At 40.9% G+C, this 23,151-nt stretch overlaps 4 protein-coding genes across 12 annotated transcripts; 2 read left to right on the top strand and 2 right to left on the bottom strand.

The window, feature by feature from the left end:
- Positions 1-2: 2 nt before the first annotated feature.
- Positions 3-639, bottom strand: Purple (6-pyruvoyl tetrahydrobiopterin synthase purple). The gene is made up of 3 exons (XM_076423364.1): positions 497-639; positions 357-436; positions 3-289 (listed from the first exon to the last, which is right to left on the bottom strand). Exons 1-3 carry the CDS (start codon positions 559-561, stop codon positions 3-5), a joined length of 432 nt encoding a protein of 143 aa, XP_076279479.1. The 5' UTR covers positions 562-639.
- Positions 640-1,164: 525 nt separating this feature from the next.
- Arp2 (Actin-related protein 2) lies at positions 1,165-6,994 on the top strand. Of its 4 annotated transcripts, XM_076423349.1 has the most exons (9): positions 1,165-1,307; positions 2,423-2,533; positions 2,864-2,881; positions 3,316-3,333; positions 3,742-3,821; positions 3,898-4,033; positions 4,374-4,733; positions 4,803-5,081; positions 5,298-6,994. In XM_076423349.1, the coding sequence occupies exons 1-9, from the start codon at positions 1,260-1,262 to the stop codon at positions 5,469-5,471; spliced, it is 1,224 nt and encodes a 407-aa protein (XP_076279464.1). In that variant the 5' UTR covers positions 1,165-1,259; the 3' UTR covers positions 5,472-6,994. The 4 variants fall into 4 exon arrangements, with proteins under 4 accessions (XP_076279464.1, XP_076279465.1, XP_076279466.1 ...); XM_076423350.1 differs by lacking the exon at positions 2,864-2,881; XM_076423351.1 differs by lacking the exon at positions 3,316-3,333.
- A 130-nt stretch (positions 6,995-7,124) lies between these two features.
- Positions 7,125-10,507, bottom strand: Cert (ceramide transfer protein). Of its 4 annotated transcripts, XM_076423337.1 has the most exons (10): positions 10,013-10,506; positions 9,829-9,936; positions 9,680-9,733; positions 9,463-9,582; positions 8,828-9,065; positions 8,413-8,696; positions 8,168-8,335; positions 7,659-8,087; positions 7,444-7,576; positions 7,125-7,340 (listed from the first exon to the last, which is right to left on the bottom strand). In XM_076423337.1, the coding sequence occupies exons 2-10, from the start codon at positions 9,868-9,870 to the stop codon at positions 7,213-7,215; spliced, it is 1,596 nt and encodes a 531-aa protein (XP_076279452.1). In that variant the 5' UTR covers positions 9,871-9,936; positions 10,013-10,506; the 3' UTR covers positions 7,125-7,212. The 4 variants fall into 4 exon arrangements, with proteins under 4 accessions (XP_076279452.1, XP_076279450.1, XP_076279451.1 ...); XM_076423335.1 differs by having other exon boundaries at positions 9,680-9,936; positions 10,013-10,507; XM_076423336.1 differs by having other exon boundaries at positions 9,829-10,506.
- Positions 10,508-10,946: 439 nt separating this feature from the next.
- LOC143208695 (calcium and integrin-binding family member 2) lies at positions 10,947-15,522 on the top strand. Of its 3 annotated transcripts, XM_076423340.1 has the most exons (7): positions 10,947-11,043; positions 11,121-11,280; positions 11,369-11,449; positions 11,801-12,244; positions 12,331-13,135; positions 13,503-13,711; positions 14,522-15,251. In XM_076423340.1, the coding sequence occupies exons 2-6, from the start codon at positions 11,206-11,208 to the stop codon at positions 13,709-13,711; spliced, it is 1,614 nt and encodes a 537-aa protein (XP_076279455.1). In that variant the 5' UTR covers positions 10,947-11,043; positions 11,121-11,205; the 3' UTR covers positions 14,522-15,251. The 3 variants fall into 3 exon arrangements, with proteins under 3 accessions (XP_076279455.1, XP_076279456.1, XP_076279457.1); XM_076423341.1 differs by lacking the exon at positions 10,947-11,043 and having other exon boundaries at positions 14,522-15,252; XM_076423342.1 differs by lacking the exons at positions 10,947-11,043; positions 11,121-11,280; positions 11,369-11,449; positions 11,801-12,244; positions 12,331-13,135 and adding exons at positions 14,152-14,272; positions 15,263-15,522 and having other exon boundaries at positions 13,708-14,087; positions 14,522-14,696.
- Positions 15,523-23,151: the final 7,629 nt, after the last annotated feature.

The raw sequence follows: 23,151 nt of genomic DNA, 5'->3' as shown, positions 1-23,151 counted from the left end.
CATTACACTTGATTCTCTCCTCTGTAAGTAACAATATTATTATCAGTTTCGTAAATTTTGACCTCATACAACAGCTCTGGATTGGGCATAATTTGTTTTAGTTCATTAAATATATAAATGGCCAGATTTTCAGTGGTAGAGACAACATTTTTGAAATAAGGTACATCTTTATCCAAATTCTTATGGTCCAACTGATCCATCAACACTTTCTTCATGTATATTTTTAAATCCGTTAAATTCATTACCATACCAGTTACGGGATCCACCGGTCCACGCACAGTGACTTTAACTAAATAAAAAAAAATATCGATCAATACGAGAAATAATAAATATACTGATGCAATAATAAAAATTACCTGTATAATTGTGACCATGTCCCCAATAATTATTACATTTTCCGTAAATACATTTATTCTCTTCCTCTGATAAATTCTCACTGGAAAAGGAGAACGGTGAAGCAACAAGTATAAAAAATAAACTAAATCGGGGTACTTACCTGTGCAAACGATGACAGCTGGAGATCGATTCTTTCCTAGTTAAATAAGCAATCGGTGTTGCCATTGTTTGCGAATACAATTAAAATATTATCCGTGTCGCGTTACGAATCCAAGAAACGAGTGATTGTATAAGAAAATTATGGTGTTGGAAAAAAATTATTCAAGGATAAAAGAGATCGCAATAATTTTTTCCTAAAGCTACTTTCCCAATACATAACATTGTTGTGTCGTCTTATTTTTTTAAATGTCAAACACGAACACGTTTAGGTGAAGTCAGAGTAAAAGTGGGGTATTCGAATTTCGAACGGAAACATTTTATCTGTAAATATTGCTGAGAAAAATTGATAACAACGAAACGTTGGAACTGTTGGAAGCAGATATCGTCCAGCCAATCGAGCTGTAACGATTGCGTGTCGGACTTAAAGAAACGAACCTAGAATACGACAGGGACTTACGCTGGAAATCAGCGATTTGTTCTAACAATTGATTCGGTGTGTATTTTATAGTACAGGTGATTTCACGTTTGAACAAGGATTATTTACGACTCGTTTATTCCAATTTGATCAACCGGAAAGTAAAAATATTTGTCGTTCCGAAGGAACTGCAAGTCCGACTTCACAACGTCCGTTGCTTCCAAAAACGTCATGCCGGTAACGCCCTAAAATCTGCAGGAATTAGTCACTTTGGGGAATGTGTAATGTTTAATATAATTTAACACGAGAAACAAGAAAGATCGGTTTTAGTAACTACAGTGACGAAAAAATGGATAGCAAAGGCAGAAAGATCATCGTTTGCGATAACGGAACAGGGGTAAGGTTATACATACAACTTTCATCCCTTACTTGCAATTTCTTTCTGCGTCGATTTTCTATATATTTCTTTGAGACTCGTATCATACCCTTTGCACTCCGAATTATTTTTCAATTTTGTTGCCAACAACTCCCTATTATTTAAAGTGTTTCATTTGAAATTTCCTTCAAAGGACAGTCCCTTGACTGCCACTTATTTTAAACAATTTTGCTCACTAATTATATTAAATATAGCTCTGAAACTTTGTTGTAATTTATATTTGTGGAAGTTATATTTGTTTTTCACTAAAAAATACGACTTCAATAAATAAAGGAAGAACCAAATACATATAAAAACACGTTTCATTTACTTTCTTTCTACGATGTCGAGTCACACTCGACAAAGTAGTGCAAATGGTTAATGGTTTTAGCTATCGGAATTCTATCAATAGTCTTTAACGATTCTGCTACATTTAAAAGAAACTTAATCAGTAGAGTGCAGATCTTTATGCAAAGTAGAAATGTTCAGCAGCGATCGTGGGCAGCGGGAGTTAAATACAAATCTATTTCATCCCCTAATAGTTTTTTACACCTAAAAACAACATGACACTATTTTTAGATTTTTCTAATTCTTCACTGTTTTATATTTCACCTAGCCAATTTCTTCATAAATGCATAAAAATCTGGGTCCCATGGAAATCACCGACACGGTTTTCGCCGACAACATTTCTCTGACTGCAGATTTGTCCAACAATAGCTTTGGCCGACAATGCCTTTAACCGACAACGAATTTGATTGACAATGTATTTGATCCACAACGACTTAAGACACAGTATGACAATATTGTATGATAATACTGTATGATAATACATACTGTGGTCGTCTTAAGTTGTTGTGGATCAAATTCGTTGTCGATCAAATTCGTTGTTGGTTAAAGGCGTTGTCGGCCAAAGCTGTTGTCGGACAAATCTGGAGTCGGCGAAAATTATGTCGGAGAAATCTGTGGCGGTGATTTCCATGGGACCCAAAAATCCACAGTCTATTAATCAGTTTCTTGTAAATAACAGTCTAGAGAAAAGAAGTCATTGGATTACACAGATTTTGACAAGTACATATGTAACAATTTTTTGTTTGTAGTTTGTCAAGTGCGGATATGCAGGAGCAAATTTTCCAGCACATATATTTCCATCGATAGTTGGACGTCCTATAATCAGAGCAGTCAATAAGATAGGAGACATCGATGTGAAGGTAAATTTTTCAATTTCTCAAACGTAATCGAAGGAACTAAATAGAATATTTGTCATAATTTTATTTCATTATTCGCCAATCGATTGTAAATATGATTTGTGGACAAAATTTGGTTGCTTTAACTTTAGTATATGTTTATTGTATTTGACGAAGAGATATAATGAACTATAATAATGAACTTGAATTCTACACTTTCGCAAGGATACTCGTAAAAGTTTGAATATTTCTCATTTTGATTGCTAAACTCGGAAGTACCTTCTTGCTATGGAAAACTACTTGTAGTTAATAATATTCAAAGCAAAATATATTAATAACTCGCTTAATTTTCAGCAAGAATATTGTATTCGTGTAAGTCAATTCACATTATGCGGTGTGCTTCAATGTTAGAAAATTCGATTGAAAATGCGTTTGTCCACTGATGTAAATAAAAAGTTTGACTCGCTAACCTTTTTCGCTAACACAAATATCAGAGTGGAGTGTAGATGCAAAAAGTAAGATGGAAATTATTTTTAAAACTACTAGGATATACGATAGTTTGTATTAAAATTTAATTAATCTTTCTATGTCAATTATTTGTGGTCAATTTGCCCACCACATAATTGGTTACCGCCTTTGTTATCCATTTATCAAGTACACAGAGGATACGGAGTATCAAAAGAGATAAAAAAAAGAAAATGTCTACAAAGCCGATGTAATTAATATTTATTGTGTGTGGGTTTGTGTGTATATTGTATTTTTGATAATTATCTAATATATTTGTGTGCTTACACTTGCTCTCGTAGGATGTGCTTAACATGCCTGTAAGTTTCTTGCATTTTTTGATGCTAATACGTACAACTGTCGGTACTACATCAGTGCTTAAAAACACAACTAAAATGTTTACTGGTCTATCAATAGGGTCTCTGTAGTTTTCGAATTTTTTTTTTATATATAATATACTGTCCGAGCGACTATGCGAATATTAAAAGAAGAAAGGTAATGTACCTGTTAGTAATAAATTTTCTACAATAGGAACTATAAAACAAATTATTTTTCGTGCGAATGGAAGTACTATGTCTTTTTAGTTAAGCATATTCATATAACTTAATCTATACAATTCTAGAATGGTTTGTTGAATTATTTAAATACTAACAGTTTATGTTAACTAAAAATACACATATGTGCAGGGCACATAATCATTTTTAAGTCATTGTTATTTACTATCACAGGATTTAATGGTCGGAGATGAAGCAAGCAAACTTCGATCTATGTTAGAAATTAGTTATCCAATGCAAAATGGAATTGTTAGGTGTGTATGGACATTTTCTATGTAATATAGACGCATTATGGATTATTAAATTGTTGACGTTGCATGCACCTTGCAGAAATTGGGAGGACATGTGTCATGTTTGGGACTACACGTTCGGTAAAGAGAAAATGAATATCAATCCCAAAGAGTGTAAGATTTTGTTAACAGAACCACCTATGAATCCTATCACAAACAGAGAGAAAATGATTGAGGTAAACCACCACCTTTGCAAATACAGTAAAGTCGCGATCTAGCTCCCATCGCCTGTTTCGAGTAGGGAGAGAGATCATGGATGGAAACTACTTTTTTATGACTGCGTCGACCGTGCCGATCGTGCCAAAAATACAAAGGATGCCGAACGTAGAAAAGGACAGCATGTAAACACGAACTTCTCGGCCCCTCGCGGGGATGCCCCCCAGTGGAAGGGGTAGGCGAAAGGACAATGATCGTGGAGATTCTCAGGGAGCTAGATCGCCACTTTACTGTATAACATAGATTTCTCTAATCAAAATTAATATATAATTAAGCTTAACTTTTACGAAATAATTTCAGGTAATGTTCGAAAAATATGGATTTGCTGGGACATACATTGCAATTCAAGCAGTACTTACGTTATATGCTCAAGGGTTGATCAGCGGGGTTGTAGTAGATTCCGGAGACGGAGTCACTCATATTTGTCCTGTGTTCGAAGAGTATGCTTTACCTCATCTCACTCGACGGCTGGACATAGCTGGTCGAGACATTACAATGTATTTAATAAAACTTCTTTTGTTACGCGGGTACGCTTTTAATCATTCCGCCGACTTCGAAACCGTTCGAATGATGAAAGAAAAATTATGTTATATCGGTTACAACATTGAAACCGAGGAAAAGTTAGCGTTCGAGACAACAGTCTTAGTCGAGACCTATACCGTGAGTAAATATACTGTTACAATTTTGGGAAACATCAATTTACATTGTATTCAAGCCAAAATTTTCTAGCTTCCCGACGGAAGAGTAATCAAAGTAGGCGGTGAAAGATTTGCAGCGCCGGAAGCGTTGTTCCAACCGCATTTAATCAACGTCGAAGCTCAGGGAATAGCTGAATTAGTATTCAGCACTATCCAAGCAGCTGACATCGATATAAGGAGCGAATTATATAAACATATTGTTTTAAGCGGCGGTAGCACAATGTATCCGGGACTTCCATCTAGGCTTGAAAGAGAAATTAAGCAGCTTTATCTACAAAGAGTATTAAAGAATGATACTTCAAAATTAAGTGTAAGTATAATAAATTTGCTTTATAATGTGCGGATTTTTGTACACATGTAGTAGCTTTGGTCGCATAAAACTAAGAATTGTAAAGATTTTTATCTTCTTTCGAACATAATAAAACGCTTAAGTGAATCTATAAAAATCTATACTTGCATAAAAATCTGCAGTCTGAACATGAGATTCATATTTATAATTTTGTGCACCTTTTTAATGTGTTTACAGAAATTTAAGTTAAAAATTGAAGATTCCCCTAGACGCAAGGATATGGTTTTTATGGGCGGTGCTGTATTAGCGGAAATAACAAAGGATCGAGAGTCGGTATGGATAACCAGGGAAGAGTACGAAGAGAAAGGTCCTAGTGTATTAAAGAAATTAGGCTCTTATTCTTATGAATAATGAAGATAATAGTAATTGAAAATATAGAAAACGAATACACATTTTTTATATACGGAATCACCTAAAAAGTATTTACGGTTTTCGTATTTTGCTTTCACTACCGATACATAAGACTTATTTGTCTTGGACTCGTACAAGTGACAAACATAATTGAAAATCTTGGGGAAGCATTATAACTTTTAATCGGATTTAATTTCATTTGACGTACACTAATATACAATTGTATTGCATTGAAAATTTCTATAAATGGATCGAAGTTCCAACGAAGTTTTGGAGTAAAGTATATATATTTATGTTTGCCATGATGAATAGCACACAGTTGTAGATGATATACATTGTAAATATAATTGTCACAAATCTTCCATTTTTCATCGAATTAAAATGGTGTCCATAGATACGCATTGTGCATTGCAATCAATGTATACCTACTTTTTTCTTATAGTTTATAGTGATTTTACGAAATTCAATGTGTTGTATTTACGCATAATCGCACTAGAAAATAATTTGTTAATATAATGGCTAAAATTAGGTAATTAAAATTGTAAATATTATATTATAACGAAAACATTCAATTTTACAATTATTATACTCTGTTTTTATGAGATAACTAAATGCGTTTGTCGAACTGCATTTTTTAAATATAAGATTCTTTTGATTTTACTTTTCAATAAAAAAAACACGTTTCCAAAAATGCATAACTATTGTATATCTTCAATTTTGGCCATTATCGTAATTCGTAATAATTAGTTTATAAGAATACAGAAACGCATTTGTATATCTGTACCCGCCTCTTGTAATTTGAAGAATTGAATTCTTGTTCATTTGAATTCGATCTAAATGTCATCAAACATGTAATTTCTTGAAGAACATACTGGGAAAACACGTAGCATGTAGTATACATTTAAACAGTTGAAATTTGTTAAAATATATGTTTCAATCAGTTCGTGTCAAACAGAGGGTACAAGGTAAAACTATTTTGTACGATGTACATACATGATATAGAAATTTTATAATTTTAGTTAAATAATTTATAGAAATAAATTTATTTCTTACAAAAACTCCTTTCTTAATTTGGTCTGATTAACCTGTACATATTTAATGATTAAGGACGTGTAAATATGTTAGAAAGATCGGATTAAAGTAACAGATAGAATGCGATTTAAGACAAATCTACAACAGTCTTTATTATGTTTCTTCATTCGACCATTATATTGTGTATCGATATACACGTTTTATGTATAAATAAAAATAACAATATGATTTGTATTATACAGATTCGTATTTAATTGGATATTTAATGTAACAATAGATAAATGTATATGTTATCGTTTCGTTAAGATTTTTACAAATGGCTTGCGACAGCATTGTGTATAACAATAAAATAACAAGCTAGTATTTAAAGAAGTAAATATAATTTATAAACAGTGCTTCTGCGCGCGTGTTCCAAAGTTTACCTCGAAAGTGTATATAATTACTTTTTTTTTACACTTTATTAAATCACTTTCGATGCAACAGTTTATATTCTGTTCCATTAAGCTATTATATTAAGCAAATAAAAAAAAAAATAGTATACAAAACACTTTCATTTATACTGGGAGAGTTTTCCTTTTCCGAAATTTTCTGTATTATGTAACTTCTGATTTGTTATCTTTGATATATTAATGCATCGGAAGCGTAAGAGTGCCTCGATGTCGTAAAGAAATAATTGGATGGAAAATATGGAATATCTATCGAATTACAATTAAAATATAATCGGTTTGTCTTTACACTGATCGATACAAAAACTAGTAAAACGTTTAAGGAACTTTGGATACTCCCTTTTATAAACAGCACGCAAGACAGCTGCTGGAGCCCATCCACCAGGATTAACTGTAATTAACGAATAAGAGTATTACATGCATAATAAATGAGATGTACGGCGAACTAAATTGAAACGGTCTAAAGAGAAAAAAAAATAACATTGAATACCAACCAACGGAACAGTATGTTATTTTGCATGTAATATTATCTCTCTTTATTTCTTCTTCGTCTTTCGGCGGATCGATAAAGGTTTGACACACAAGACACACGGTCAGATAAACACGTACACATTTTCCTGTGTTTGGCTGTAACACGAAAACTTTATTATCGCGAGATCTATTTATTGGAAATTTATTGGAGTTTTTCCAAACTATTCTGAAGACTTACAGGATGCTCAGGATGTTCTGTACTATGGTTACAAACTATCCATAAATCAAGTGCATCCGGATCTTGATCATCGGATACGCGACGCATGTGCGACCAAAATAGAGCGTCTCTCTGACTCGCCGGCCAAATTCGTCTATGGGTTTGGAGAAACACTAAAGTATCTTTGGAAATGTTTTCGACCACGGTCATGTCCTCCAGAGTCGCTTCCCATCCAGTTCTATACTCAGGACTGAAGAATATCTGGCAAACCTCGTGACCTGTGACCCCTTTTACAACATGACACGCTTTCAGCGGATCTACCACCAAGCCATCCGCTTCTTCTTCACGTCTGTACATTCGCATGTCGCCGTCCTCGGCGAACAATTGCCATCCACCGGCTCCTACACCGAGTCGTGCATAATGCAGCTGTTGCATCGTTATTTTTTCAATCTAGATACGGACCGAGCACAAATTCAAGATACAGTATTATTCAAACAAAATCCTTGATCATTATAAAACTAAGACGATACCTCTGGCCACAGTCTGTGCTTGGCTGCCGACATTGTAGGAAGAGTTAAAATTGAAACTGACTTTTGCTTCAAACGGTCTCTCAACTGATTCTCTTCGTCGATTTTATCCAATCCAGTCTCTACTGCATCGTAAAATTCTTCATCACAGAGAGCACTATGCGGACCTTCCTGTTCGATTCAAGATTAAACATGTTTTTCGTTCTTTGACCGTTTCTATAAATATTTTTAGTTTCACACAATCAAACCTCGTAATCGGGACCTCCGTGGATAAGAACCCTGGGTCTCGGTGAATCGGTTTGTTGTGTTCCAACTTGATCTTTCAACACTTTGTACAGCTCTTGGACTTTTCGTTTTTTCTCAACTTCTTTTTCCCATCGACGACGCCATGCATCTTCTCGCTGTACCATTAACTCGACACAGTGCTGCAACGTTGCCAACACACCTTCGCTAGTCGCTTTGAACGTTATCGCTTCTCCCTTAAAATCTACTGCCTGTTCAGCTGGATCAAACATTGTCTCCACTTTACTTTCTGAAACGAAACAACTTTTCCTGATTCGAAGTTACAAAGAGCTCTTAATTGTCAAATAAACGTGATTAGCTTGAAACAAAACACTATGAAACAGCCGAGCGCATCCATACAGAAATTATCGGCTTACTTACCTTTTGTGGAAATATTCTTAGCATTCTCTGCACATTTATCAAAATATTTTTGCAGAGTATCAATTTGCTTAACCAAGATATCCCTGAAGGTCTCGAGCTCTGCTAATTTCTCTTTCAATCCTCTAACGCCACGTTTGGTAAAGCTACCTGCGCTTGTAATAGACTGCGTATTCGACACAAGCGAAATGGCGCTGCCATGACGTTTCAGACTGTTTTCGCTTCCGTAACCAGACTCTGACTGTTTATAATAAAGAGACACAAATTTAATACAGTGTAGCAAACCGTTTATATCGTTTAGGTTAGCACTTGGGAACAGATTAATACTTAATCTACCAGATGCTTATTAAATCTTAAATTTAAATAAAAAAGGGGTCATTTAAAACATCATGTTGAATAGCGCCAAGCAGCGTGATCGTGCTATTCTGTTTCTACAGAGAAGAATACAAAGCAGCACAATAGCAATGCGTTTTAAAATGTTTTCTCAGTTTTTTGTACTATCAAGATCAATTGAGACATGAAATCTGAATCGTGCTGCATGGCACTAAAATGGTTAAAGGAGGAGACTACAATATGTATATGTGTTACATAAATACAAAGGAAACGAATAAAGTATGATTATGATAAAATTAAAATACCTTATACGATTTCAGGATATCTACCCAACGTTGTTTTTCCTCTGGACTGTTCGCTCTTAAATACCATACTAGGCAATCATTAACAGACACATCAAATCTACATTCGTCGAATTCGTGCGCCTAACGAAACACAGTTGGTAAAAAGTAATATTACAATGTTTTCCCATGAATGTACCAAGAAGCATAGAACAGAAAAACACATTGTATCAGTTCGTACCTTAATGTTAGCTTTATACAAACTTATTGAACCACGACATCCAAATCCACTGTCCTGCTCAGATTTGTAATAAGATAAAGTACCATCTTTGAGAACAATAAATCTAGTTTGCCAGCCATGTATATAATTTGTCCATTTGGATAATGTACCCTGAAGCTCTGGAACGACAACCCCGTCGGAGCCTTCTTCATCTACATCATCACCGTCTACTTCTGCTTCCAGACACTCGGTATCCTCGTTGGCAAGACGAACCATGTCTGTTTCATCGGCCATTATTACGAGCGGATCTCACGATATCAACGTTGATCGTTATTTAGGATAATCTCAACATACCCGGGGGAATGTGTTTTTTAACGTTACCGACGCGGGCAAGTCTATCGATGAATGGTTTACTTAATTAATCAGTTTCAAAATCTGCGAACTATATAATCAACCACCGATTCAACACGGACAACGTCTCAGAACATATTAATCATCGATTATCGTACACATAACCTTTTGTAAAAAGCCTTATCCAAAGAATGATACATCAACAGCTTGTGTTTTTTTGGCAAGAAAGATTTAAGTGGCAGAAAATCAACAGTTTCACTCAAGCAGTATTTTCATGAGGTATTCGTGCACTGTACACAAGCCTTTTTGATTCGACATACTGTTTATCAATAGAATCGTCTCAACTTCCCATGAATTCCTCAACAATTGATTCTACTTGTGCATCACTGTTCTACACAATGAATTGTGCGTCATTTCCAGTTAATAATGAAAAAGACAACAGGATTCTTTTTCTCTCACGACGGACACAGAATATTCTTGTATGTATTGTATGCAGAGGCGAAACTCCTCGACTTGGGAGCACTTGGGAGTCACTAGCGTCACCTTACAGGAATATTTTATTTTGCTGCCCAAACGCTGTAATGTTTATCAGATCCTCTCTGTGTTTATGCAAAATATATATTTATATATGTACAGAGATACTCTCTGATATGTATATATGATTTATCGGACATTTAGTTACATATGTGATACGGTAAAAATGATTTTTGAGTAACCTATTCAACTCATAAAATTATTCACTTTATTCTGTATACGAATGATTCTTGCCGTTTTCACCACAATATAGAATGAAATACGGCGATGATTCCCCTTTTCCCTCCAACACTTTATATATAAGTTCCCGGTACATACTGCGACTTTTCAACAGCTATGATAGAACTTTGCCCACATCCATCATCTAATAAATGAAGTAATCTTGGAACACGGCATGTTATCTAAAGCTGGGTCAGGTCAGGTAAGGATCATCCACAACAGCATACTTTGTGGCTGTAGCAGAATATACATTGATATAAATTTTACTGCGTATGAAAACAGTGAGAATTGTTGTTTATAAACATTTATAAATGGGTAATGTGACATGAACAAATGATCTTTCGAGCAATTTTTTCAGTCATGAGGAAGTAACAGATTTTATATGAAATTTTTTATTGGCATTCTTTACGAGTGTTAACAACAGATATAGAAAGTATAACAAAATGTCACGGGAAATATTAACTATTCAATTTGGCCATTATTCCAATTTTATCGGAACTCATTGGTGGAACTTGCAGGTATTTTATAAGCAACTTTCCTGTGAACTAATCGAATTAATTAATGAAAGCATGCGTATCGAATTGTACAATTTACATATTTTTACAGGAAAATAATTTTTCTTACGACCCTGAGAATCCGTCGGAAATAAACAACGATGTTTTCTACAGAGAAGGAGAGAATTTACAGGTATGAATATTTAGATAATATAACATTGTTTAACCTGGTAGTGACCATGTGGTATTTCTTTCGCTAAAATGGCAAAAAGTAATAGAACAGAATGGAAAATATGTTATTGAATAAATATCTGAATTTTAGTTTTCAATTTTAATTTACAAACGCTACGAACTTTCGTTCCAACCCAATATCATTAATAAATGTTACAATAAACATAAAACCTCAAGTAGAAATATTACTTTTCACTGAGGGTCCATGAGCACCCCACGTGGATACTTTTGTTTCAGAAGATCACATGGGCACTGCTGGGTTAAGGATGACATAATTGACTAATAACACAACAATTTAATCGTTTGCTTGTAGAAACAAGTGACTTATACACCCAGGGTGCTAGTTGTAGATCTTAAAGGATCATTTGGACACCTGAAAGAGGAGGGTACCTTGTATCACATTGCGCAGGATGAAGAAACACAATTCTTATGGGACAACGACAAGGTGGAAGTTACTAAAGAAGAGAATGCTGCTAAATCGTCGTTCGTTGAGAGCCTAGATAATCCTACAAGCACTGTAGAATCGACAACTGTTGTCACAGAAAATGACATTAATACATGGGTAGACTATCTATTGCCTAGATTTCATCCTAAAACTTTGACCGCAATCAAACAGTATAGGCACAATTGTGCTGAGCAACCATTCGATATTTATACATATGGACAAAATTTATGGAATACCGAGCAATTTTCGGAAGATTTTACCGAAAGAATAAGGACATATGTGGAGGAGTGTGACCAGATGCAAGGTTTCCAGGCACGTGTTTGCTTTTCGATTTGTATAATTTGTATAATATTTGTATGTTCGTAATTTTCTAATATTTATTGTATTTTGAAACGTAGGTCATCTTAGATTCTGTGGATAGCTTCGGTGGACTTGGAGCATCGTGTACGGAACATTTACGGGACGAATATGGGAAGAGCATACTATCGTTTCCATGTATGGACAGCAAGAAGACTGAACCTTCTAAATCCAATTTGGTTAAGGCTCTGAATATTGCGCTATGCTGGCAACACATTGGAGAGCATTCTTCGTTATACAGTCCACTTTGTTGCGCGCAAACTGTATGGCCTTGCACAACGGAACCACGAGCGTTCAATCATCTGTCTTATAATTCGGAATTGGATTATCATAGCAGCGCGCTGCTGGCGACCGCGTTGGACGTCGCGAGCATAAGATACAGACGCAAAGAGTATCCGAACGTCGTGTTATCAGACTTGTGCGCGGATCTAAATAAAATGGGTCGGAAAGCAGCGGCGACAAGTCTGACATTGCCATTCCCAATGACTGCGAAAATGGACTTGATCGATGTATTGGATGACTGGACGGGACCGTTGTGGACAAGCCTGACACCAAATTGCGAGATACACGCGGATAAAACAATGCAAAGCATAACGTTACGGGGTATTCCCGAAGACAGATTGAAACAGCCCATGGCGAAGGCGATGAAACAAGTGTCGAAACCAGCGTATAGATGTTCGACCGTACACGAGATGATGACGCTGTATTTAGCTTGCACCTCGCACGCATCGGCCACTTATCTTTCTACCGTTTCATCTCCGTTAAGGATCAAAGATCCGTATCCAAGAATCTTCAACAACAACGTTACCGAAACAGGCGATATTATGGGATGGCCAGTGGGTCATGGTACGTTAACATTATGTTATGGTTAGACTGTGGATTTTATGCGTTTATGAGAAAAATGAGTAGTTACTAGAGACCCCTATTTCACGAGGTACTTGTATTTTAGTACACGTTCAAAACCGCGATCTGTAGTAGCTACCATTTCAAACAGAAGAACAGTCGAAGTAATTGAAGATTATCTACATCTACATACTATTGTCTACTTAGTCTATTTGATAAAACTATTAAGGAAAAGAATGAAATGTCTGTTTGGCTTCTGTAATTGATGCAGAGAATGTTTATTTTACATAAAGATCCACAATCTAATTATGGTATACTTGATTGCAATTGATTCTCTGTTAGCCACAGGAATGAATTCTTTCATTTGCAGATGTTAAGTCCGTTCCCGTAATGGCCGGCTTGCACAGCGGCAGCAGCATTCAAACAATGTACGAATCCTTGCACAGTCAATTGAGCAGGATAAGAAGCATACGACAATTCCACGCGTTCACGGACTCCGGTCTGGAAGAGGATGAATTCCGAGAGTGCCTGAACCATCTGCTCGACTGTAAAGAAAATTACGAAGACAACTACATCTAGGTGATAATTAAGTTGACCGCTGGGAAAATTGTACAATCGCGTACAATATATTCTTTATCATCGGAAACACGCATTGTTCGAAATTTTGTTCTCGCGTTTGAACTTGCTGGCAAACCCCTAACGAAAACATTGGTAAAAGTAGGTGCGGCGCGACACACCTACTAATTAGAGTGAAAAAGCTCAGTTGGAAGTTCATACGCGCGATCGAAACACGTTTCTTTCCGCCTTGTACGATCTACACTTTTCTATCCCACGACGCGATTGTTCGCGAGCGCGTTTTATCGAGTGAAATGGGAAATAAAGTAGCCACGTTTACGGAGGAGCAGCTGGAGGATTATCAAGACTGCACCTTTTTCACGCGAAAAGAAATTTTGAGGTAAACCGATACGAACGTCCTCGACCTCGTTTTCGCATGCGTGGATCGTTATTCGATTTTTCAGAATATTTAAACGGTTTCGCGAGATGGGAGACTCCGGGACGATACCGCGGACCATGACGCCTCAGCAAGCATCGGGTCTTCGCATACCGCTTTCCTGTTTGACTCGTATACCGGAACTAAAAGTACTTTCGATCTATGATCGGAGCTAGATCAACGCCAGAATGGTCGACACGATTCGTTTCAGACACTACACTGTTGTAACAAAAGAATTTATATGTGTATAACAATAATGTTAGAATAGAGCACTCTTTATGATTTTCGTGATTGGGAACTGGACAAATGAAATCGATCGTTTCGATCAGTCTAGCAGCTGTAGCGTTATTTCGACATCGAGCGACTGTATTCCCATAATGATGATCCTGATGTTACAGGAAAATCCGTTTCGACAACGTATATCGGAGGTGTTTACGGGACGCCGGATTACGGGACAATCGTCAACCGCCGATATCGGAGGAATCTGTTTCGAGGAGTTTCTTGAGATGATGTCGGTTTTTTCGGAGCAGGCTCCGCGGGATTTGAAGGTTTTTTACGCCTTCAAGATTTACGGTAGGGGCCGTCGCGTGAATTACGAAAATGGGAACTTAAAATTCTACGTGTTATACTTTGACTTTGTTGTTTTCGATTGTTTCAACTTGAGAATTATTTTTATTGGACTGCGGATTTTATGCATTTTATAGCAGCGGATATATTAAAATGATTTGCATTGAAGTTGCAAGGATAATTCCATTAGAAATTATTAAATGAGTTTCTTCATTCAATACATTCAAGTATGTATTGTTATAAAAATTGCAAGAAGCTTAAATAAATTCAGTATTGTTACTTTGAGAAAACAATGTATAGCAGTCGCATTTTGTGCTCGGTACGGTTAGTGTTAATAAGCTCCGGTGTCTTGCAATAATTTCTTATTTTGTATAAAGTTCCGCAGTTCAGTTATTATTAGACTACGGATTTTATGCATGTATGACAAACGTGAATAGGTGAGACACAAAACAGTGATTAAGTATAAAATTTTCATTTTGCATGAAGATCCGCAGTCTACTGTTTAACTATTATAATAAATATACATACAGTCTAGTATCATTATTATCATTATTGATCTTGTCACGAAACAGATTTCGACGATGACGGGGTGTTGGGTCCGAGCGATTTGGAACAAACCTGTCGACAGTTGGTGCAAGGTGGTTTGAACGCGGACGAGGTGGCCACCGTGTGCCGGAAAGTACTCGAGGAAAGCGACATCGACGGCGATGGTGTTCTGTCCTATTTAGAATTCGAGCATGTCGTTACAAGAGCTTCGGATTTCATGGCGACTTTCCACATAAGAATTTAACTCTGCTCGTCGAAAGGGATTAATAAAACTGTTTACGATCAACGTAAATGCCCATTTATTCTCGATCCGTGCACGTTTAGTTTCGATTGACTCGAGCTCTCGATACTTTACAGTTACAGGTAACAAATGAGTTTTCTCATTAACGAAAGAGTTCGCGCGTATCCGAAACAGTTCCAGTAGGACCGATCCCAAACGAACAAAACGATTCGCGCATCGTTCAGCGGCCGTGATACAAGTGTTGCGGATAAAGAGTTTCGCAAACTCACGAGGGATAATTATTAGCTCTGCGAGAATCGGTGCGGGCTTAGCGAAGCGCTATCGTGTAGCTTCTTGCGAGACGCGCGTACGCTCGTAATACTTTCTTGCGCGGCCTCGTAAGTTGCCCCTGTTGAGCAATAACGAGCAATGCCGGCTAAATAACCAGGCCATTCGTTTTCGCTGCAGACAGGAGGAACCTTCAGCGCCTTGACTGCCCGAGGAAATTGGTCCAACGGAGATCCGTCGCTCTTACAAACTAGCATAAACGAATTTCCCGTTGGTTGTTGGCGCGACGCAACACGCGAGAGTACAGGGATGAGAAAAGAGAAAAACACGGATATACGAGCGCTGGATAATCTCGAAGGGAAAGCCATAGTTGACAGCTGGAGAGTTAAACCTACTAAATTTTGCATACATCATTTTCTCATCAAGTCTTACAATTTAGATGGGTAGGACTAAAAAAATGTTTGACTTCTATAGGTAAGGTCTACGCTAGTCTGCGGTGTTTTCGGAGCTTGAAGCCCTGAATGGCTACGCGGCTACATGGGTACGCGGCTGCTACTCGGTGACGATTCGGCGCTGCGATGGTAACACGGTGTCGTGGTCCGGTCGTCTTAAAAAGCAGACGAAATCGGAGATACCGCCCTGTGTTACGGAGCCTCGACCAGTTATAGTCTGCCGCGCGGTAACTAACCGAGTCTTGGGACCAAGGCCATCCGGTCACTTCTCATCCCTCTCTCTCTCTTCCCCGCTCGCATCCCTACTGTCCGGAGACCCTCCGGGTCCAAGGAAGCCCCCTTGCCTCCTAGGTCCACACCGTGCGGACACCCTCTGCACCCCGCTCTCCCTCGGTACGAGCCAGAGAGGATCGCCGCTCCCGAGCCCGAGAGTCTCTCCCCCTTGGCGATCGAGACGAACCAACCAACCACCTTCCATTTCGAGGTATTCGTACATTCTTGAGGCCCGTCGACCCGACCCGACGCAAAGAGACGCGATGCGTCGTGAATCGGTCTCCCGTCCGGACTCTCTCAACGTGCCCTCCACACGACTCGATTCCAGGGGGAGAAAGGATCTCGTTGCAAGCGAGACGAAAAGTCAGGGGGAAGAGAAATGAGAGAAGCCGGAGATCGCGGGTGGCGCGGCGTCGCGTCGTCGACGATGGAACCGAGGAGAAGGAAAACGGGAGATGAAGAAGAAGACGACAGAGAAGTCATGGAAGAGAGGGGAGGATGATAGCGGAGGCGGCGGTTGTCGGTTGCGCTGGTTGGCGGTTGGCGGTTGGCCGAGGGCAGATTTGAACCGAACTTTTACGGCACCCTACGTGGGCGAGTTCTCTCGCCGTGCCACGGGGAACTCTGGAACGTTCTTCCAGGGGCCTCGACCCCACGATCACGCAGCGACATCGTTCACTCCGAGCTTCGTTCGATCGCTCGTCGATCGGGATACATTTGGAAAATGGGATAGACGAGCGAGCGACCGGCGACGCCCGATAGAATCTCGAACCGATCGAAACCGGACGCGAGTCTTTCGTCGCCTTTTCTTTCTAGCAACGCGACACTTGCAGGCGCCGCGCTGCGCCGGTATCCGAAGAGAACGCTAACATCGAAGAAATCGAGTTGTCGGGTACCGTTCGATCGGCGAAAGCCGTCGACAAATTGTTTCGCTACGACGTTAGCGATGCAAAATCGAATCGGTATGCTATAAAATATCGCTATAAAATAGTACGCATTAGCCATTCTGTGACGTTACAAGGCCTACGAAGTCTGTCTGACAGGCCACGTGCTGCCGAATATTGCAAACTACGCCTCGAAAATGCAAAAGTAAGACGTTTGGAGGTATCGAGTAATGGTTTGCAATATCCCGGATCTTTGCAATTGTTGTATACGTATATGCTGAGCTAGTTACTCCAGCGGAGTCCACACTACTCGATCCTTTGAGGACTACCGTATACCCCGGCGAAAGCCGTGTTAGAAAATGTTATAGTTCCGGTCAGAAAGGGTCGAAGGCGTTCATCATCTCGTCGCGACAAGAGTACCGCGCGATCCGTGCCGATGTAAAACTGGTACGCGTGTATTAGACGTGGATTAACATTGAGACTTCTGGGAGAGAAGGTTCATCGTGAAAAGCAGAGATATTATATACACGTACGCGTAGCTGTATACGTGTATTATGTGCATATATCAGCGCGTTGCTCTCTGACAAGGTTGCGTCGACCACTGTCTAGTCGAAATAATATTGGCGGTCTTGTGGGCACATATCGCATAGTGGTTCATAAGGAGGCGAGAGAGGCTCTCGTATATAGAGAGAACCGTCTACCAAAGAGGGGGAGGAAGGGTCCCAAGGAGCCGGTTGGCCAACGGAATGTGGCTTGACCGGCCAACCATCCCCCGCCTCCTCTACCTTGAATCCATCGAGTACGGGAGGGAGAGGGGGAGAGAAAGAAAGAGAGAGAAAGAAGGGGAGCCAGATAGAGGACTGGCCCAACTACCTCTGGATCCTAATGGGGCTCCATTGGGGTGCTCGAATATTCTTTCGCTATCTCCGAGCATCTTCGCCGTGAGATTTGTAATCCGGGAGAACGCCGTTTTTTTGACATCCCCCTTCAAAAGTACCTGCCTTCCTCTGATTTTCAAGTTGTATACGTTGTCGTCGAGCCAATCCATGCCAAGCTAAGACAAGCCAAGCCGATATCCAGTCAATATATGTATGTATAGCTTTATTGGCTAGACTTGGCAAAGGAAGCCTGATCTATCATTGGTAAAAACGAACGCGATTTATAAACGGCGCGTTCCAGCGCGCGATTAGGTAGGCAGATAGGCGCACCGAGTATTATATTCCGAGTCTCTACCTTGATCTGTCGCAACCATCGAAGGTAATTGCAACTCGCTCGGCGCGATTATCTCTCTGCGTATGGGCAAGAAGGCGATAAAAATCCTCGAGAACTATGCGACCATCGACCGTGCCGTATTCTCCTATCGAAGAAGATCCTTCGTAGAGCAATTTACGAGTTCGTTCCTCGTGGACGATTCCGTCGTCTGGTTCGAGGTGCTGTCGCAATCCGTAATTCGCATACCTAATGTGACCGTTTTCTCCTAGAATCGACGTATCCGACGAGCCCCACCGCACCGTCGCGACGATATTCCTGAAATTACGTTGCTCCGTAACCGTCCCGGCTACGCGCGAGTCAATGTTGCGTTTTATAGTTGGTCGGAACGGTGAACCGGTCCGAATGAAACTTCGCGATGCCACTCGAAGTTTCGCAAAGCGACCGGTAGATCAGCTTTCCGCTCGAGTACCACCTAAATTTATTCCACGAACGTCCCGTGCATTCAAACGTTCTCCGTATCGTTCGCGGAATATCATGCGATTTCTACGTTTTCGGCGGGCCGCTATAAATCTGGTTTCTATCGGCTCGAAGCGGTCGAGAATGAGAAACGACGGAAAAGTGGAACAACAGGCGAAACACGGGTGTATTCGATATCGAACGCGTGACTCCCGGGACCCCGAGTCTAACTCGAAGAAACAACTAGCTCACGGATTGCCCCGAACGGTGCGTAATCTTCGAAACGCAAATAAAGGGTGCCACGCGCGGTATGCGATTTGTTGTGTCATCCGTTTCCTTCGAATTTCAAGGAAAACGCCGCTCTCGTCTGTTCTTTTCCCCGTTTCTGCAAGTCTGCAATCGTCTGTGAACGCGCTCTCGCGCGCGTCTTATGTTTTACCTCGTGATCGAGCGTGTCGAGCGCAGACAGCCGCGTCAATTATTTGCACAATAACTCACGTTCTCGGGATCAACAAACAAACTGCAAACTGTGCAAACACGCCACCCGTCGGTTTTATCGTTTAGCTCCTTCGCCGTAGATCCTTTACCCCTGTTACGTCTGAAACCACCTTCTCGCGAAAACCGTCAGCTGCGAATTGACCGCAAGTGTGACAATTTGTTGCACGATGCAAGAGATCGAAGGATTTCCCGTATACACACGAGCTGGCACAAATAGGTCAGGGAGATGGTACAGCTAAAAATAAGGGGATTCATTTCTGACAGAATTGAATTTGGAAATCAATGTAGGATTCACTGATCTCATTGCAGACCGCTATTGTGGCTGTTTTTGTACAGGATATAACTAGCGAAGGGTACAGAGTACAGACACATGATTTTTGCATTGGTAGCTTGCGGATCCGTAACATCAGTCATCAGTTAGGTGCATGCGTACTACATCGATTTCCAAATTCGCTTTTCTCGAAAATGAAGCCTCCAACGCAATGTTTGTTATTCCTATTTTTAACTATCCTATCTCACCTAATTTGAATCACCCTGTATGACGATTCGCCGGAAGTTCTGCCACTTTGTTTGCCGATGCAAAGCGACGAAAGCGACGCGTTTATCTCGCGATTGCCCGAAAGTCGAGGGATCTCCGCTATGCCGAATAAAATTGCGCTCGTCGTGAAATTATTGCATCACACTATCGCTCGTTGAACGCAACGTGCATCGTGTGCCGGTCGTGGCAGCACACAGGGACGGAAAACGCTGGATTTTGTTCGAGGATTCTCGTGTGGACGGGTTCGCCGAGTACTCGAGGCAAGAGGATACTTTTGTCCGTGAATTTTGAAAGGTCGGCGACCTTCTAACGCGACGCATACCGGTTAATCTGGTACCGTGACACGCAATGGAAAATCCCCCGCTTTCGAATCGCCGGGGCAACACAAGTCGTGGGCCAAGTAAATTACGGGACAATCGATGCGATCGCGTTCCTCTCGCCGAGAGACGCACGATGAGATCTCGCGGTAGGCGGTACACGGTGTACACGGTATCGAGGGTACACGGTGCGCGGTAGGTAGATCCTTGGTTCGCGTTTCGTGCCCACGTTTCTCGATCCGCAATATCGCGGCGGCGTTGTACATTTTATGGAGCGACGATCCGCAGCAGTTTTTTAATTGTCCCATCCAATTACGATGGCTTCGGTGAATAACCGAAGACTACCGGGCTCGGCAAGAAGAATGGGACAGTCGTGCCGATTTAACGAGGCATCGCGGAGCGGTCTCGGGTGACGGTAGATGGCGGTGATTTAATCGCGGCTCTGTCGACCGCGAGCCGCGAGTCCGACTCGCTTGCCTCCTCGATGCGCCGCGAGGCATTGTGTTCCCCAGAAAAGGATTCGTCGGGGCCGAAGATAGCGCCAAGCATTAACCCGTATTTTCTACTATCGTCCACGGATCCGTTAGTCCGTCGGAAGCGAGCAAAATGTTCGGCGAGAACGATCGCGTCTCCTTTCGAATATCAACTCGAGAGGAGGAGGGAGAAAGATCGTCCGGGAATAATTCCGAAAAAGCGTGACCTCCCTAAAGGCCACGGAGAGCGTTCGCGTACGCGAGCGAAGCGCACGAGCGGCGAGCAGAAAAATCGAGAAGGAGAATCGAACGGGCGTACAATCAACCCCCTACAACGCGGGTAACTCGTACCGTGTTATACGGAAACCGCGTTTGAGAAACTCAGATTTAATACAAATCAGATTAGTTTCCATGATTGGAAAATCGGAGGAATTCCTCATTCATTTGAACCGTGGAAGTGTAATAGAAAAATGCATGCTACAGGGAGATTGCTCCCAATTTCCTTTAAACCGAAATAAAATTTCTGTCACACACACACACACATAGGCATGCGATAAATATAAATTCTCTTCTCCTAAGAGATGATGAACGTCGGGGAACTTCTAATCGTAGTGCAAAGGGTTAAGCGAATTAAGTTGTATTATATCGAAATCGTATTATAAGAGGGTTGTCACAATTTTTGTTCCGCGTTTAATGGAAACCGCGTTATAGGAGGGTTCACTGTATAGGTGTACATCCGCGTGACCGTGCGTAAAAGTAAAGCAACACACCGGTTACCGTAGAACCAAGAGAACGAGAAGGAAGATCGAGACGAGCACCAACGGACGATGGGCGAGACAGAGAGAGAGAGAGGGGAAAAGAGAGAGAGAGAGAGAGAGAGAGAGAGAGAGAGGGAGAGAGAGGCTGCCGACGACGAAGAAGATGAAGAAGAAAGAACAGAAGAAAAGGACGGGGCGCGCTGTTGGAGGGTTTGCCGAGGAGGTCCAGACCAGGCTCCATCTGCATAACCGGTATACACCGGCAATGTAGACTGGCACGAAGGTAGAGTCGAGCATGTTCTCGGCACGTTATATCGCTCGACCCGTCCTCGCGCGAACCAAAGTATAGAGAGACGGTCCGAGACGCGATACGAAAAGTATGGGGAAGAGATGCGATGGACCGGTAGGAACGAAAAGGACGAAGGGAGAACAGAGGAGGGAAAAGAAAACGAGAAGAAGAGAAGCGAAAGGGGGAATAGGTTGAGGAGGTTGGGCCCTTGTGGATGGAGAGTCGTTTCGAGAAGGAGCACACGCGGTATCCCTGGCTGCTTGTCTGCCTGCTCGCCTGCTCGCTTGCCCGCTTGCTTGCCTGCTCGCCTGCTTGCCTACCTTTCCTGCTAGCGAAACTGGCAGAGAGAAAAGCGTAGGCGCGAGTACTTACTCGCCGACCGATGACATCATCGGTGGTCTGCCTCGAGTCATTCTCCCGGCAGAAGTCTCCGTTTGCTCTCGAAACTCTTCGGCGAACGCTTCTACTCGAACGATCTCGATTTTTCGTTGGATTCTGCGCAGCTTCCGTTCCCGCTACCACCACCACCGTCGTCGGAACCTTCTTCCGTCTTCGTTCCTACTTATGGCAGCGGACTCGCCCTCGTAAACCAGCGAAATGTCTGCTTGCCTTGGCTCGAGACTCCCTCTCTCTCTCTCTTTCTCTCGGCTCTCAAACGTTCAGAGAAGCGGAATCGATAGGCGGTCGGCCGTGATACGGCGCGACACATCGGTCATTTATCTAGTCGTTCGGAGACTTCAATACTCCGACAGCTGCAACCGCAATGTCGGTTTACCGGCGCGGCGGCGCTGCTGCCTAGTTCGCGCGTCGACGTTGCATCGCGGCTCGGATACACTGAATTTCTTTTTTCTCGAAACAATTCTCGCTTGCACGCTAAATCCTGTGAACATTCGTAAGCAATTAGGTAGCCGAGGAAACCCGAATTTTATCCACGGTTGTCGCAGAATCGTTTCTCGCGTTCGTCGATGCACCTACCACGAAGGTATTCGAACGGTTTAAAGTTAAATGTTTGAGGCTTTGAAAATTGTACTTACATTGCGATATGTATAATGCTCTTATTCCGGTAGTAAATTGTGAGCGTCGTGATTATACACGTCAAATTTGAAGACGGTGCATTGATGTTAACAATAGTTGTAAAATATTTTTTGGAAACATCGACGATGTATTCGACCGGTTTAAAATGAAATGTTTGAGGCTTTGAAAAAATGTACTCACATTACGATGAATTCCATAATGCTTTTGTTCAGGTAGTAAGTT

The sequence above is a fragment of the Lasioglossum baleicum genome, chromosome 5 (assembly GCF_051020765.1).
Source record: "Lasioglossum baleicum chromosome 5, iyLasBale1, whole genome shotgun sequence".
Lineage (NCBI taxonomy): Eukaryota > Metazoa > Arthropoda > Insecta > Hymenoptera > Halictidae > Lasioglossum > Lasioglossum baleicum.
The sequence above is the reverse complement of the archived record's forward strand: the minus strand, read 5'-3'. Positions and strand labels throughout refer to the sequence as shown.

Excerpts from the sequence above, each read along its gene's own strand:
- LOC143208695 (XM_076423341.1), top strand. The coding sequence starts at position 11,206 with ATGTCACGGGAAATATTAACTATTCAATTTGGCCATTATTCCAATTTT. Across the intron at positions 12,245-12,330 it reads ACCAGATGCAAGGTTTCCAG|GTCATCTTAGATTCTGTGGA; the intron begins GCACGTGTTTGC and ends TTTGAAACGTAG. Across the intron at positions 13,136-13,502 it reads GGGATGGCCAGTGGGTCATG|ATGTTAAGTCCGTTCCCGTA; the intron begins GTACGTTAACAT and ends TTTCATTTGCAG.
- Arp2 (XM_076423349.1), top strand. The coding sequence starts at position 1,260 with ATGGATAGCAAAGGCAGAAAGATCATCGTTTGCGATAACGGAACAGGG. Across the intron at positions 4,734-4,802 it reads TCTTAGTCGAGACCTATACC|CTTCCCGACGGAAGAGTAAT; the intron begins GTGAGTAAATAT and ends AAAATTTTCTAG. Across the intron at positions 5,082-5,297 it reads ATGATACTTCAAAATTAAGT|AAATTTAAGTTAAAAATTGA; the intron begins GTAAGTATAATA and ends ATGTGTTTACAG.
- Cert (XM_076423334.1), bottom strand. The coding sequence starts at position 9,952 with ATGGCCGATGAAACAGACATGGTTCGTCTTGCCAACGAGGATACCGAG. Across the intron at positions 8,088-8,167 it reads AGCACAGACTGTGGCCAGAG|ATTGAAAAAATAACGATGCA; the intron begins GTATCGTCTTAG and ends GTCCGTATCTAG. Across the intron at positions 7,577-7,658 it reads CAGAACATCCTGAGCATCCT|CCAAACACAGGAAAATGTGT; the intron begins GTAAGTCTTCAG and ends TTCGTGTTACAG.
- Purple (XM_076423364.1), bottom strand. The coding sequence starts at position 561 with ATGGCAACACCGATTGCTTATTTAACTAGGAAAGAATCGATCTCCAGC. Across the intron at positions 437-496 it reads AGCTGTCATCGTTTGCACAG|TGAGAATTTATCAGAGGAAG; the intron begins GTAAGTACCCCG and ends CTCCTTTTCCAG. Across the intron at positions 290-356 it reads ACATGGTCACAATTATACAG|TTAAAGTCACTGTGCGTGGA; the intron begins GTAATTTTTATT and ends TTTTTTATTTAG.